Genomic DNA, 17,197 nt, shown 5'->3' on the forward strand with positions numbered 1-17,197 from the left:
TGAATGAGGACAATTAGGGATGGGCAATAAATGCTGGCCTAGCCAGCAATGCCCATGTCCTATAAATAAATAAAAAATTGACCTTTTTTCTAGGTCAGACTATAACATTTTGGCTCCCTCAGCTTCTCACATAGTGAGTGAATCAAAATGGTCTGAATTAGGAGGATAGGCTATGTCTGGGAAATAAAAGTGTGTTTCAGATATGACTTTTTCTCATTAACAAGTGGACTGTTGTGGATTGTGCTTTTACCAAATATTGCAGCATCCCTAATCAGAGTCCCCAAAACCTGCATCCTTGATCCCTCCTGTGCACAGATTAGTGTGCTCAGGTTTAACAATTAGCGAGCACAAATTCCCACCATTAAGTTGAGAAGGGGTGAAGGACATTTGTTTTTCTTTAATGACAGTAAGCCCTACTTCCGGTGTATTTGGGTGAGTCGGTTTTACAGTGGGGGCATGACCCTTTGCCAAGGTTGAATAAGCTTGATGCATGGATATCTAGAGCATTAAAAGTGTCAGGCATGGTCAAAGCTGCACCAATCCTTGTGGGCCTTGGACTAAAAGGCAGTACTATATATCTGCAACCCACCTGGTCTCTATGACACAGCCACACTGCCCATACAGTGACCTACTTCATGAATCAGTGAGGTAAACATGTCAGTTTATCAACCACATCAATCTCCTTCATCTCATTTGCTCTCAAGCTCTGTTTACAAGTTAATCTCTTTAAATGAAGATTCCTAGTCGTTGTTTAGTGCATTACATGCATACTCTGGGCCCTTGCTACATTGTGGAAGGACCTTACAATATGATTTACCCTCGTTTCCAAGATACGGCACTATAACCTCTGCCTGATTTGAACTACTCAGTAATATCTCCGCTGGTGTACTGTAGGGTGATTATTTGGGCAACTTGTTTTTCATGTCAAAGAGCATTGGAAAATAAAATGGCTTCCAGGTTAAAGGGGTTATCGTTGACAAACCAAGGCTTATTAGTAGCTTCAAGGAGGAGGTGGTGAGCTTTTATGAGCACTTTAGCTACATTCTTGTCAAAGCTTTGCACCACATCTCTAACAATGCATTACCTTGAAAATGTTAAGGACTGGGTCAGATTGACCTTCCTCCTTTCTGAAGGAGCTATCAAGCTGTTATGTAAGCACAAAAGGTCTTACATGAGTATCTTTGCTTTGATGCTGAATAGTTGGAGACCAATAGTTAATGCTACTTTGCCACGAGATATGATGGTCCCAGGAATGGCAAGTCTAGCTTTTAGTCACTAGGCACACTGGAGAATCTTTCAAGTTTCCATTAAAAATGCAAAAACATAGATCACAACAATTAGACCACACAGAGCTGAATTTATAATAATTATTAAGAATAATATGTACAGTATTGCTTTGTGGCTGAAAGCCTCAACTTTGGCATAGTTTTTAAAAATACAGTTTTTCAAAAAAAGGAAAATGGAATGCATTGAACAGGTTATTTTTTTTACAATTACAAAAGCATACAGATAACTACAGGAATGTAGAGTTTGGAACAGAATGGAATGGTTAAAATACAAACTAAATACTTCATACGTAATACATACCAGAAAGACAAAATAAAATGGCAACCTTGTGGATTTGTACAAGGAATGTATGAATTATTTGAAGTCTATTTTCCCTCAAGTCCACAGCTTACTTTTTAAATAATGACCACTGATGGGCAGACTTACTCAAATTTAAAAAAATATACATATTTATTCTGAGTCTACACTCAGCCTTTACTACTATGTCACTGCTCCCCACATCTCCCCCATCTTTGTTCTCCTGGATGATGTCACAAGCTAAATAAGTAATGTAAAGACATTCAATACATGACATCACTGGAACATTCAGTGAATACATGGGGGGAAAGCAGCATAAATTGAAAAATAAAACGTGACACAGATCCAGAGTTCGAAACTTTTGAACAGTGTCATTTAAAAAGTTTGCTGTTAGGGTTATTTTATTGGAAAACGGAAGGCCAATGAATTAGCTTGAAACAACAACACACACCTTGCTTTAAATAATTTTGTAGTCTTTGGACAGCAACGTTTAAAAACATAATTTAAAAAAAATCCAATAAATAAAACTGTTCTCGCACCGGGTTTGGGACACTGTAATCAGTGAACCGGCTGATAATACATCGATACCCCACCTTGAGATTCAACCTCTACCTCAGAAACCTACTCAGTAATAATTGAGAGATTTGGGGTCACTGGTGTACACTTAAGTCATTCTGAAGATCATAATTATTCAGTTGCTCAATGGGATTTGTTGCCTTGCTGGATCAGCCTGGCAACGCCTGTAATAAAGTTGGCTAAATTTAAAGACAGTGCAACGGTCATGTCCATTAAATATGAGGTTTGGGGCTTTTTGGGGGTGTGAGCAGAGCTCTGTAATAAGGCAAACACAAAGGGCTCGTGAGAGGCCAGAAAATGAGTGAGATAGACACTCACAGACATATGCGCGAGCTGAATTTTGGCTGCTGAGGCAGCTAGCTCAATTCGGGAAATCTCCTGGCTTACTGGACCTACCTCAATAAAAAGTGCCCCAAGACGTGCGGCTTTTGCTCTTGGGCTGGGGGGCAGGTACGGGAGACAAGTCAGGCCCACCGACTTTAGGCGCAGAGCGCATGAGACCACGGGGACAGACATGTGTTGAGGTGGACTGGTTAGAAGGCCCACCTCATTCTCAGGGAATTCATCCCAGTTGTTTTAGTAGCTAAGCCATCTAACCCTCATACACCCTCACCGCGCACCCCCCCACCCACCCCCCGCCCAACCCAAACATGGTCCCTCATGACCATGCCACCTCCATAGCCAGTCACCCAGCATCCACCATGGGCGGACCTCAGGAGGATGTAGAAATGAAAAAGAAGAAAATTTTAACAATGTAATACTGCTCTCACTCCTATACATTTGATAGTGTAAAAATCTCCCATTCATAAAATTAATACAAAGCTTTTAAATCTCAAGTAGTATATCTCTCATAAAAAAGGAGCTTCTATTCCGTATCCACATCAAGGGCAGATAATCCTTTAGTAGCCTTTTTAAGCGGCCAAACCGTGAACTCGGAACACTCTGTTGAGGCATCAGATTTTGAAATTCAGCCAAGCATTCACAATGACATAACAACAGCCCTTAGGGAAATGTCAACAAAGAGTTCTATTGAAACTGCACAACCAGACGCTATGCTTTTTCTCTAACCTACACCTGTCAAACAACGCAGTCTAGCAGAGGTTTTTTTTAAAAAATTCTCATTGGGCTGCAGCTTTTTTTTTAAAAAAGAGCAGGGTATTTAAAACAAACTTAAGCTCATGAGAGTTATACAGACATTATGCATCCTTCAAGAGCATTTACATCTACTATGTCAATTCGTGACACCCACCTTGTGGGTTAAGGCCCTTGAGACCAGCCAAAATGGGTTATGTTTGAACTCACCATCGAATTAAAATGACCCTGAGTTCAGGCTTCCTGTCTGTGAGAATCCCACCCCGCCCGCTTTCCCCTAACAGCAAAAAGTTCAGAAATAGGTGCGGGACATCTGCTTCTAGGTCCTGCCACCATTTTCAAAGGTCCTTTGCGAAAATTCAGCCTAAAGAATCCGAGAGAGAGCGAGGGGGAGCCCGAGCCCGAGAGTGGGAGTGTGAGAGTGAGTCATATACACAGACATGAGAGAAAGAGACACAGAGAGGGAGGCTGAACATTGCCAAGGGAGAAAGCCAAAAGTCTGTTCACTTTTAAAGTGCCCAAACAAGTATCAGGCCTTGATATGGTCAGACTCAAATATGTATTATTTAGATAAAGCTGCAACCTTTCACTAGCACAAATCCAGATGCCCATTTTAGTAAAGTACATTTCAGGGGCCTGGACTGAACCTGCAGCTCTGTCCATATTGTATTATTGCTCACACAGAAGAGATGTTAAACCCAAACAGTACTCAGGGAAAGAGCATTATAGAGGACATCACATCAAATAAAATGCAACGTCATACTAACATCTTCAGTAGTAGCACATACAGCAGGGGAACAGTTATCTGATGTGGGTTTCTGCAGGGCTGCTGTGTATTGTTAACTTGTAGCAGTCACAGTTACTTGGAGGCGTTTTAAACAAAGGTAATGAAACAATGAATGAAGTTGAGTTTGTAAAAGGTACAGCATAGGCCTCAGTTAGACTATTGTGCAGTTCTGGGCACCTCGTTATAGGAAAGATATTGGAGCCTTTGGGAAGGGAACAGTGAAGAATCATTAGAATGATAGCAGGACAGCACCTTCCAGACCAGTGACCTTTGCCACCTAGATGGAACATCACCACCTGGAAGTCTCCCCTTAAAGTCACACACCATCCCGACTTGGAAATATATCACCGTTCAGTTCCTTCAAAACCCTGAACTCCCTCCCTAACAGCACTGTGGGTGTACCTACGCCAGATTGTTCAAGAAGGCAGCTTACCACCACCTTCCCAAGGGCAATTAGGGATGGGCAATAAATGCTGGACTTGCCCACAACACCCACATCCCATGAATGAATAAATAAAAAAGGAATCAGATGCAAGAGCTTGATAACGTGGGGCTTTTTTAAACATTGGAACAGAGAATGTTAAGGAGAGGATCTGACAGAGGCTTCCAAATTCATGAAAGGTTCTGACAGGATAAAAAGTGAAAGACTGTTTCTACTGATGCTGGATCAGTAAAAATAAGAACCATAGACTATGGGCTATCATGGGAAAAATGAAGTCAAAATTTATCCACAAGTTATTAGAAGATGTAATGTTTTACCAGAAGTGACTGTTGAAGCAGAAACTGTAGCATCTGAAGAGGAATTAGGTAAGATTTGGGACAGATTAAAAAGATTAAAGGATATGTGGAAAGAGGAGAGAAATGGGATCAGTGTAGATGGATCCAGTTAAGAAGGTAGCACTGGGAAAGAAGGGATAGGCTGAATGGCCTCCTTTGTGATGCAGCTGATTAAGAATGGAAAAGAAAACCTAAGAAAAACTAAGAACTAAGCATTGAAACCACAAATTGGATTAGGGTGCAAGGCTGATTTTTTTAAAAAACACAATCGCTGCATTTTCTCTCCTCTTCTGCAAAATGACCTCAGACACCTGAGCAGTAAATTGTATCTTAAATGCTTCATAGTTACATGTAAACCTTTGAATCTTGGCCTTCAATTCAAGACTGTAACCCTCTTTGAGATGGGAAGTATCCTATTCCCCAAAATAGGCCATTGATAGCTTCCAGGAGTTTTCCTTAAAGTCACTGGTATTGGAACTTCAACTATAACCATTGACACCAACTGGTAGGGATAGCCCCAATGAACAGAGTTTGGTTTCAACAACTGCACCCAGTCAGAGAGTTTTTGTTCTTCCACTTGAGCCTTTGTTCCCCACCCAGCCCCCTTACCACCAACTCATACTGAGGTAAAGGTTCCACAGACACCAGCCATTCTCTGGTAGCCCAACCCAGTGAGCCGAAGCAGCGAGAGCCCACTCGACAACCAAGCGAGAGAGAGCTCCTTACTGCCTAGTTGACTGGATGGAGGTCAGAAGTCAGCCCAGCTCAGGTCAGCAAACTCAGCATGGTTCCTTGCTGGCGCTGTCACCAGCGGTCGGAGTGAAGGAGTAGTTTGAGGTGGTGAATTAATGGTTTGATCCAAGAGCTGTTTAAGAATATTGGGCTTAAGTGCAAATGTTCCTATAGTGTACTGCATACGTGAAATAAAACTAGTGACAGATCAGAGGACTTAACTGCAAACCTTAACATTGCATGGGAGTTTGATGGGCTGTGCTAATAGGATAGGCAATTCTCTAGCCTGCATTCAGTTCTGCTACTTCCAACGGGAGATACTGTGCAGAGGAAGACCAAAAACATGGAATATGCGTCAATAATGCCTGAACTGGAACAGAATACCGATTTCTAATTGGATGTCTCCTCAATTTCCTGGACTTGGATTAAGTCAAGATTGGATTCATCGGACCATGTTTTTGCATTAGATCAGCTTGAAGCCACCCTGCAGAAGGTTAGTGACGCTATTCTAAAATCAGACCCTACACACAATCAAAAAAAATGTGAAGAAATTTGACTTAAGGGAAGGAAAGTTTGTCCCTACACCTGTTTATTCTTGAATAATCTGGGAGAGAAAAATACTGAAAAAGCTGCAAGTCTAACTGGATGGTATTTTTGTTCTGATTTCCAAGTAAATCAAGACAGCATTACTCAGAGGCCTAAACACCTGGAAATGCTCAGAAAGAATTCTAAATGGGTTTGAATTCAATGTAAGGAAAAGATAACGCTCTGATGATGAAGTCAGTGGCCATTTTACTTTGGCAATAATGGATTCCAAAGTTTCCTTGGAATCACCACAGGTCAAATTCACTGTACAAAATATAGGAGTAATAATGGAAAAATACCTTAAATTAATTAAGTCTATAAGAACAGAAAGAACTCCATGGTTAATGTGTCCATGTAATACTGCCGCAACAAGGCATTCAAATTTCACGGGCCGTCCAAGCTTGATGAGACCAGCCAACACTTTTCTCAGTAGGACAGAGAAGACTTGAAGAGGTGTGCTTCCTCCTAACCTTCATAGTTTTAAGCTTTGATGAAGGGCTGGCATCTCAAACGCATAGTTGGATAATTTCACTGGTAAAGTGGTGAGCAGGTTACGCGGATTGGTTTTAAAAAAAAACGTACTTTCCCCTCAAGGACAAAATAAAGGGGAGTGTGTTCTCTCTCGTGTTTTCTCTCCACACAATGCCATTTCGTGCACACCCGCCTGTAGTGGATTAAGAAGATACATGTGCAGGAAATTTGCCATTTCAGGGAGTCATTGGGAGCCAAAGAAAAAAAAAAGTTCATCCCGAGATGCTCCTCAATGGAACAGTTTCAATAACACTGTCGTTTTGGTCACAATTACCCTCCCCTCCCCCCAACTCTTTTCTTCAGAGGTGTTTCCACCCATGTCGCATCACCGCATCTGCGCGTCGGTACGGTTGACTTCTAAGATCTGTGGGAGACAGAAACAAAAGAGAAGGGTAGAGGCAGTTGATACCAACAACTTCACTCTGCCAGTTGGACAACAAGAGACAATCAAGCAACAAGGCAAAGCAGTGCTGCAGGGAAGCAACTCTGAAACAATGGCAAGCTAATGAGTTATATACAATTAAAATGATGGCAAGTTATTGGTATCTTTGTGCGTAAGCATGCACACACATTTATCCAGCTAACAGATAGAGGTGTTGGGAAATGGATGCTTGTTTTCAAATGGGCTCAAAATCAGCCACAGTTGGTGTATAGTACAAACTGGGTGCGATATAAGACTCCCCCTTATGGTGCACTTAAATGGTTCCATTTCCCACACTCTCTCCTTCTGCCTTCAGAGTTTAGATGGTCAAAGACTCACCATTAACAAAGAGCTGGCACCACCAGTTCTTTCTGACTCCCCTCTTCTGTCAGAGTGCAATGGTGCCACAACCCAGCTGCCTGCCCCCAATTGGTTGGAAGGAAGCTTGCACAGAGGACAGCTGGGCAACTCAAATTTACTTGGCGTTTGGGCCACCTCTATCCCTTTGCCCTGTTGCTGACTGTTCCACAGTCCACCACCACCACCCCCCACCTTCTTCACCCAGGAGGGAAGGAGGGGACGGCACAGGTAGCTGATGTGCCTTGAAAATTGAGCTGACAGTTCATGTGAGCTTGGACTAGCTATTTTATTTGGACCCCTCTATCTACTTGGGCAGGAGCGAGCAAGATGCACAATACATCACAAAACCAACAAGGGACAGAAGGGGAGCCTCCAGGAGCCCATAGGGCGGTGTAGTGGTAATGTCACTGGACTAGTAATCCAGAGGCCCAGGCTAATGCACTGGGGACATGGGTTCACATTCAAGTAATAAAAATCTGGAATTGAAAACGAATCTCAGTAATGGTGACCATGAAACGATCATTGATCATTGTAAAAACCTATCTGGTTCACTAATGTCCTTTAGGGAAGGAAATCTGCCGTCCTTACCTGGTCTGGCCTACATGTGACTTCAGACCCCAGCAATGTGGTTGACTCTTAAATGCCCTCTGAAATGGCCGAGCAGTTCAAGGGCAATTAGGGATGGTCAACAAAATGCTGGCCCTGCCAGCAACACCCACATCCCATGATAGAATATTAAAAAAAAGTTCATTACAAAAAATTAAGATATGGACTGAAAGGCAAAAGGTACAAGGGCAATTTTATTTTTCTTTTCTTACTATAAAGATTAGGGTTGTATAGGAATGGGTTTACTTTGTGCAGAGGTGGTGGCCATTTGGCCCATCTCGTCTCTTGTGCCATTCAATGACCTCATGGCTGACTTCCACCCCAGCTCCATCTACCCACCTGGGCTCCATACCCCTTAATACACCACATGGACTGCAGCAGTTCAAGAAAGCAGCTCACCACCAACTTCTCAAGGGCAGTTAGAGATGGGCAATAAATGCTGGCCTAGCCAGTAACACCCGCATCCCATTAAAGAATAACCCCATTGATCGCAGATTTACAGGAAGTAAGCCCCATGACTAGGCTTTTTTTTTTTAAACAATTCAGGTACAAAGTTCTGCTTTCATGTCTGACTGCAAAATCATAGAATCGTTGGATGTCTACAGGACAGAAGGAAGCCATTCACCCCATTGTGTCTGTGCCAGCCTTCAGAAGAAGCAATTCACCTAGCACCACTTCCCGCCTTCTCCCTGAAAATTCTTCCTTTTCAGATAATAATTCAATTCCCTCTTGAGTACCTTGATTGACCCTGCCTCCACCAGGTTCTCGGGCAGTGCCTTCCAGATCCTAACCACTCGCTGCGTGGTAAAGTTTTTCCTCCTGTCACCTTTGCTTCTTTTGCTAATTGCCTTAAATCTGTGCCCTCTGGCATAGGCCTAAGAAAGCAAGGAGCCTCAGAGATGCCTGGCACCATAGGGCCAATTTTCTTGTTTGAGTCCGAACTTGGTATTTGCTTAATAATTGCATCTGGTTGCCACATAATTCAAAGGTTGAGCAAGATTCATTTAACAAAATATGAAAAAGTCATATATTAGCAATACTTGTATTTTAGGTGGCCGAGATTGTAAACTGAAAGCATTCTAAAGCCTTTCCCTTTGCCCTTGCCCTCCTCAAGGACTCTTACTTGATGCTCGATTTGCATGAGCATTTAACTTAGGGCTACAGATGTAGATGGCTGGAGCTGCCAAGCTTGCGAGCACACTAGTTTTGGTACCGCTGTGCGTTCAACAAACTCTTACCCGCGTCGGAGAATTTGGAAAATTATGGATCATACTCTTCCCTTTAGCTAAAGAAATGAAGAAAATGAAGATGAATGAATGATAATGAAAGAGGAGAAACACATTTTTAAGAAGGATGGGGTTGTGAAGTCGCCAGTTTTACCTGTTGCTAGAACTCCAGCCAAAGTAATGGCACAGGAGAAAGAAGCCAACTACAAACCTTTCAAAAAAAATTAGAATTTGCTTTTATTGCGGCGAGCCTTTTCCATTTGAAATGCTAAGATGCCACTGAGGCGGCACAGACATGTGCAAGGAAAGCAGCAAAGGATGATGAAAATGAACATGGAAAAGAATGAATGGAAGAGCTTTGGAAAAATATGAAGCAGCCAGACAAAAAAATAACATAACTACCTTGGCTAAAATAAATGGAACACTTGCCTTACAGCTTTCTGCCATTGCACTGTCCTAAAAGTAGTCAAAGGCCGCCTACCCGCTCAGCAACTCCTCGCCCACCCACCAACTTGCTTCCACGCTGGGGGTACCTTGCACTGGTGCCTGGACAAACTGGTTTACTGGCAAATTTGGGCCGCCCCCATGTTCTCCCATTGACAGTGAGGAGCCAGCTTGTGGAACATTTTGGGAGATGCATAGAAAGGTCATGGATCCAGAATTTAATGAAGAAAACGCTCTCAAGGTTTAACTCAAATCAAACGTGTAAAATGATCATTTCCTTTTAGCAAACAATAGAGACACAGTATGAAGAAACGGAATTATATAAACCTGTCACAGCTGTAGATTGTAGAGGGCACAAACATTAACAATTGGACTCTTCATACAATGATGTTTCACAGAAGAACCAGGACCCACGTTTAGCAGTTCGGGCTGTGAAGGGCACACTCTTCAACACTGCAGAAAGAAGATTGTGCAATAGAGAGATGGGGGGAGATGGCGAGAGAGAGAGAGAGAGATGGGGGGAGATGGCGAGAGAGAGAGAGATGGGGGAAGATGGCGAGAGAGAGAGAGATGGGGGAAGATGGCGAGAGAGAGAGAGATGGGGGAAGATGGCGAGAGAGAGAGAGATGGGGGAAGATGGCGAGAGAGAGAGAGATGGGGGAAGATGGCAAGAGAGAGAGAGATGGGGGAAGATGGCGAGAGAGAGAGAGATGGGGGAAGATGGCGAGAGAGAGAGAGATGGGGGAAGATGGCGAGAGAGAGAGAGATGGGGGGAGATGGCAAGAGAGAGAGAGATGGGGGAAGATGGCGAGAGAGAGAGAGATGGGGGAAGATGGCGAGAGAGAGAGAGATGGGGGGAGATGGCAAGAGAGAGAGAGATGGGGGAAGATGGCAAGAGAGAGAGAGATGGGGGAAGATGGCAAGAGAGAGAGAGATGGGGGAAGATGGCAAGAGAGAGAGAGATGGGGGAAGATGGCAAGAGAGAGAGAGATGGGGGAAGATGGCAAGAGAGAGAGAGATGGGGGAAGATGGCAAGAGAGAGAGAGATGAGGGAAGATGGCAAGAGAGAGAGAGATGGGGGAAGATGGCAAGAGAGAGAGAGATGGGGGAAGATGGAAAGAGAGAGGGAGATGGAGGAAGATGGAAAGATGGAAAGAGAGAGGGAGATGGGGGAAGATGGCAAGAGAGAGAGAGATGGGGGAAGATGGCAAGAGAGAGAGATGGGGGAAGATGGCAAGAGAGAGAGAGAGATGGGGGATGATGGCAAGAGAGAGAGAGATGGGGGAAGATGGCAAGAGAGAGAGATGGGGGAAGATGGCCAGAGAGAGAGAGATGAGGGAGATGGCCAGAGAGAGAGAGATGAGGGAGATGGCCAGAGAGAGAGAGAGATGGGGGAGATGGCCAGAGAGAGAGAGAGATGGGGGAGATGGCCAGAGAGAGAGAGAGATGGGGCAGATGGCCAGAGAGAGAGAGATGGGGGAGATGGCCAGAGAGAGAGAGATGGGGGGAGATGGCGAGAGAGAGAGAGAGAGAGATGGGGGGAGATGGCGAGAGAGAGAGAGATGGGGGGAGATGGCGAGAGAGAGAAATGGGGGAGATGGCGAGAGAGAGAGATGGGGGGAGATGGCGAGAGAGAGAGATGGGGGAGATGGCGAGAGAGAGAGAGATGGGGGAGATGGCGAGAGAGAGATGGGGGAGATGGCGAGAGAGAGAGAGATGGGGGAGATGGCGAGAGAGAGAGAGAGATGGGGGAGATGGCGAGCGAGAGAGATGGGGGAGATGGTGAGAGATGGGGGAGATGGCGAGAGAGAGAGATGGGGGGAGATGGCGAGAGATGGGGGAGATGGCGAGAGAGAGAGATGGGGGGAGATGGCGAGAGAGAGAGATGGGGGGAGATGGCGAGAGAGAGAGAGATGGGGGGAGATGGCGAGAGAGAGAGATGGGGGGAGATGGCGAGAGAGAGAGAGATGGGGGAAGATGGCAAGAGAGAGAGAGATGGGGGGAGATGGCGAGAGAGAGAGATGGGGGGAGATGGCGAGAGAGAGAGAGATGGGGGGAGATGGCGAGAGAGAGAGAGATGGGGGGAGATGGCGAGAGAGAGAGAGATGGGGGGAGATGGCAAGAGAGAGAGAGATGGGGGAGATGGCGAGAGAGAGAGAGATGGGGGAGATGGCGAGCGAGAGAGATGGGGGAAGATGGCGAGCGAGAGAGATGGGGGAGATGGTGAGAGATGGGGGAGATGGCGAGAGAGAGAGATGGGGGGAGATGGCGAGAGATGGGGGAGATGGCGAGAGAGAGAGATGGGGGGAGATGGCGAGAGAGAGAGAGAGATGGGGGGAGATGGCGAGAGAGAGAGAGAGATGGGGGGAGATGGCGAGAGGGGGAGATGGCGAGAGAAGATGGAGGGAGAGATGGAGCGGGAGAGAGAGAGAGAGAGATAGCAACAGAGGGTGGGGGGAGGGGAATAAAAAAAAAAACCACATCAAATCAAACAATAGAGAGAAGCCTCAAAATGCTCACAATGCAAAAAGCAAAACATGCAATCGAAAGTGAAAACTTCAGTCAGCACCTCTGCAACAGTCCATTATTTCATGGACCACTGCATGAAGAATATGCAACAGGCCTAGAACAGTCTCATTTCCTGGCAATAAATAGCCCACGATGTTACACTAAAAGAATCCATTGTTGATTCCAAGGGGTATCTTGCTGGAGGGCCACTCGAAGGAATTCACCATCACAGGACGAGAGAGGAGGAGGATTCAAAGCTGACTTTATCTGAGAAAACTAGCTGGGCTTGCACAGAGAAACAAGTCTTCCCCAGCCATGAATGAAGGGGAATCTAGGTTGCAAACAACAGATCTAAAACAATTGCTTTCTTCTTGGTGAAACTCTCATTCGTGTCTTTGCTATCTCAAGACATGATTATTCCAATACTCTGCTAGATGACCTCTCACCTTGCACCTTCAACTTGAACTTATCCAAACCTCTGCTGCCTGTATCCTAACTCCCATTCACCATTATAGCTTGTGTTCTACCAACACCTCGATTTTAATACTCCCATCCTCGTGTTCAAATCCCTCCATGGCCTCAACCCTCCCTATCTCTGTAATCTCCTCCAGCCACACAAACCCCCCCAAGATCTCTGTTCTCCTCCAAATCTGGCCTCTTGGGTATCCTGGAGTTTAATTGCTGCCCCATTGGTGGTCGGGCCTTCAGCTGCCTGGACTCTAAGTTCTAGGATTACCCCCTGAAACCTCTCCACTTCTCCACCCGTTTTTCTCTCCTCCTTCAAGATGCTCCTTAAGACCTACCTCTTTGGCCAAGCTTTTGGTCACCTGATCTAATATGTCCTTATGTGACTTGGGGTCAAATTTTATCTGATAATGCTCCTGCAAAGCACTTTCGAGTGATTTCCCTACATTAAAAGGTGCAAGCTGTTATTGCGGCTGTTACTAAAAATTTAGAATCAAATATTTGTTTCATAAAAATCATCTTTGTTGCACAGTTTAATTGCAGCACTTCGGTATAACAAGATGGCTGCTGGTGAACTAGTCTTGTAATGCAATATAGATCATGAGTGTGTGGCTCCTGTGAAGCTGGACAACTGTATTCACTTCATAGGAGCGAGCAGTCAGTCATAATCAAGGGGCAACACTGCAGGTGAAGGTCGAAAATGATTTGGAAATTTTAGGAATACAAAAGCAAAATACTGCAGATCCTGGAAACCTGAAAACAGAAAATGCTGGAAATACTCAGCAGGTCAGGCCACATCTGTGGAGAGAGAAACAGAGTTAATGTTTCAGGTCAATGAGCCTTGGCTTGAAAGGTCATCGACCTGAAGCGTTAACTCTGTATCTTTCTCCATAGATGTAGCAGGACCTACCGAGTATTTCCAGCATTTTCTGTTTTCCTTGTATATTTTCTGTGTCTAGCCACTTCGGGTATTCATCGAATTGGGAGTGGAGTGGACTGTACCATTTAACCAGGTGCCCCTTATAACATGACAAGAGGCTCCGTTGATCAAATAAAATAGAACTTAAAGGAACTACACCCTGCCCCCACCCCCCCTTCACCAACCGATTGCCCACTTTGAAAGGATCAAGCACCAACACCAGGCAGTTAGCAGAGCCAGTATAGGAAAAAAATTCAACAAGAAATGCAGACACCTCGGATGCAACACGGATTATTCTTGCAGTCAGGACAGAAAGAGAAATTAATCTTCCAATTTTGGAGTTTGCCCCAGAATTCAAACCTTCGAGACACAGTTTAGGGGGAGTGGCGGCTGGTGCTTCTCGGAGTTTCAGCAGAGTACACTTCAAGGATCAGCTCAACCAACGGCAACTCCTTCATCTCTCGTCTTTGCGTTACTAATTAGCCAGAATGGAGCAGTGTCTCTTGGTCTTGGTTTGAAGTGCAAAGTGACAGTGAGCAGAAAAAGCTTGCAAGGCATGAGCACAATTTGGCAGAAGAGCAGAAACTGGGATTAATGGACTGGAGGTGGCTTTCACATACCCCGAACCTAATTGCATTCAATTTATTTCATCACTACAAAAAACATTTAAAACTAGGGGTGAGTCCTGGCACCCACACCATGTGTGCATTGTGCCACTAATATTTAAGCATAACATCAATAAAGGTTTGGCCACAAGGTCAAACAGTTAAACGAGGTAACTGGTTTGAGCAAAACCAAGAGGAAATCCCACCCAAACAGATCTGTTAATCTTGGCACTCAAGTGATGTAACTAGGTCAAGCTTTGCAGTGAGAAAATTAAGGGCAGTGGCCTGAATGCTCAAGGAAACATCCTAACAGCACAGCAACTCGCTGGAAGAGGCTCAATTGTACACCAAAACGTGCTGCCCATCATATTTTATCTATGCTTAAGGAACCTGAAAAAAACCTAACATACAGGCAACTTTTATTTGAAAGAGATCATCTGAATTATCAATGAGGGCCTCAGGCTCGAGGGCACTTAAGACGACTAACCCACCAAACCTGGCCCAGGCCGTACTGCTGCCCTTTACCTGTGATAATGTCTTCAATGGTCCCATCTTTCCCTTCATACACCGGTCGGTGATCTTTGACCTGCCGTCTCCGCAACTCGGCGATGAGCTCCTGCTGTTGCCGCTTGTTCCGGTGACAGGGAGACTGCGAAAACAAAACCACCTTTTGCTGAGGAGGAGGGACTGCAGAAGCAATCAGCTTCTTTCATTATTTTGCAGGCTAATGCCCAAACAGCAATATACATCTAAAGTTGATCATGGTACTAATTTTTAAGAAATGAAAGCTGGTGCATGAAAACTAGAAAAATAGTTGACTGTGATCACTTCAAAGTAGCAGAGCAGATCTAAATTTTCTTAAAGCTAAATTTGTAGTCTCTTCAAAGCCAAGTAGTTACTACAATTTTTTTAATATATTCGCTTATGGATGTGGGCTTCCCTGGCTGGGTCAGCATTTATTGCCCATCCCTAGTTGCCCCTTGAGAAGGTGGTGGTGAGCTGCCTTCTTGAACCGCTGCAGTCCATGTGGTGTAGGTACACCCACAGTGCTGTTAGGGAGGGAGCTCCAGGATTTTGACCCAGAGACAGTGAAGGAATGGTGATATATTTCCAAGTCAGGATGGTGAGTGACTTGGAGGGGAACTTCCAGGTGGTGGTGTTCCCATGTGTCTGCTGCCCTTGTCCTTCTAGGTGGTAGAGATTGTGGGTTTGGAAGGTGTTGTCAAAGGAGCCTTGGTGAGTTGCTGCAGTGCATCTTGTAGCTGGTACACACTGCTGCCACTCTGGTGGTGGAGTGAGTTGATGTTGAAGGCAGTGGATGGGGTGCCAATCATGCGGACTGCTTTGCTCTGGATGGTGTCGAGCTTCTTGAGTATTGTGGGAGCTGCACTCATCCAGTCAAGTGGGGAGTATTCCATCACACTCCTGACTTGTGACTTGTAGATGGTGGACAGGCTTTGGGGAGTCAGGAAGTGAGTTAGTCGCCGCAGGATTCCTAGCCTCTGATCTGCTCTTGTAGCCACAGTATTTATATGGCTGGTCCAGCTCAGTTTCTGGTCAATGCTAACCCCCAGGATGCAGATAGTGGGAGATTCAGCGATGGTAATGCCATTGAATGTCAAGTGGCGATGGTTAGATTCTCTCTTGTTGGAAATGGTCATTGCCTGGCACTTATGTGGCACGAATGTTACCTGCCACTTATCAGCCCAAGCCAGAATGTTGTCCAGCTCTTGCTGCATATGGGCACGGACTACTTCAGTACCTGAGGAGTCATGAATGGTGAACATTGTGCAATCATCAGCAAACATCCCCACTTCTGACTTCCTGATGGAAAGAAAGCCATTGTTGAAGCAGCTGAAGATGGTTGGGCCTAGGACACTACCCTGAGGAACTCCTGCAGTGATGTCCTAGAACTGAGATGATTGACTTCCAAAAGCACAACCAGCTTCCTTTGTGCTAGGTGTGATTCCAACCAGCAGAGAGCTTTCCCCCGATTCCCATGGACTCCAGTTTTGCTAGGGCTCCTTGATGCCACACTCGGTCAAATGCTGCCTTGATGTCCAGGGCAGTCACTCTCACCTCACCTCGGGAGCTCAGCTCTTTTGTCCATAATTGAACCAAGGCTGTAATGAGGTCAGGAGCTGAGTGGCCCTGGCGGAACCCAAACTGGGCATCAGTGAGCAGGTTATTGTTGAGTAAATGCCGTTTTGATAGCACTGTCGGCGACACTTTCCATCACTTCGTTGATGATCAAGAGTAGACTGACGAGGTGGTATTGGCCAGGTTGGATTTATCCTGTTTTTTGAGGACAGGACATACCTGGTCAATTTTCCAATGCCAGGTAGATGTCAGTATTATAGCTGTACTGGAACAGCTTGGTTAGGAGCACGGCAAGTTCTGGAGCACAGATCTTTAGTACCATTGCCAGAATATTGTCAGGGTCCATAGTCTTTGCCGTATCCAGTGCCTTCAGCCGTTTCTTCCTATCACAGAGTAAATTGAATTGCCCAAAGACTGTGGGAGCCTCCAGAGGAGGCCAAGATGGATCATCCACCTGGGACTTCTGGCTGAAAATGGCTGCAAATGCTTCAGCCTTCTCTTTTGCACTGATGAGTACAAAAGTAGGGACATTTTACAGCAGTTGTACAGGGCCTGGGTGAGGCCACTTCTGGAGCACTGCGTGCAGTTTTGGTCTCCTTATTTGAAAAAAAGATATAATTATATTAGAAGCAGTTCAGGGAAGGTTCACTCAACTCATTCCTTGGATGAGGGGCTTATCTTATGAAGAAAGGTTGAACAGGTTGGGCCTGTATCCTTTGGAGTTTAGAAGAATGAGAGGTGATCTTATTGAAACATATCAAATCCCAAGGAGATTTGAATAGGTAGATACCGGAGGATGTTTCCACTTGTGGGAGAGACTAGAATCAGCCATGACTTAGTAGTCAGCACACGTGCCTCAGATTCAGAAGGTTATGGGTT

General features: G+C 45.1%; 1 protein-coding gene across 5 annotated transcripts in view; it reads right to left on the bottom strand.

The window, feature by feature from the left end:
- Positions 1-2,814: 2,814 nt before the first annotated feature.
- The window catches only part of LOC121273276 (formin-like protein 3), a 194,775-nt gene continuing 180,392 nt past the window's right edge, over positions 2,815-17,197 (bottom strand). For 2 of the 5 annotated variants that reach the window (XM_041180338.1, XM_041180341.1), the window contains 3 exons: positions 14,744-14,867; positions 10,049-10,174; positions 2,815-7,028 (listed from right to left, as the gene is read on the bottom strand). In XM_041180338.1, coding sequence (XP_041036272.1) covers positions 10,083-10,174; positions 14,744-14,867 — 216 coding nt within the window. In that variant the 3' untranslated portion in view covers positions 2,815-7,028; positions 10,049-10,082. Of the gene's footprint in view, positions 7,029-9,289; positions 9,337-10,048; positions 10,175-14,743; positions 14,868-17,197 lie in introns of all 5 variants that reach the window. The other 3 variants (XR_005941969.1, XM_041180339.1, XM_041180340.1) reach the window with 3 other exon arrangements.

The sequence above is a fragment of the Carcharodon carcharias genome, chromosome X (assembly GCF_017639515.1).
Source record: "Carcharodon carcharias isolate sCarCar2 chromosome X, sCarCar2.pri, whole genome shotgun sequence".
Classification (NCBI taxonomy): Eukaryota; Metazoa; Chordata; class Chondrichthyes; order Lamniformes; family Lamnidae; genus Carcharodon; species Carcharodon carcharias.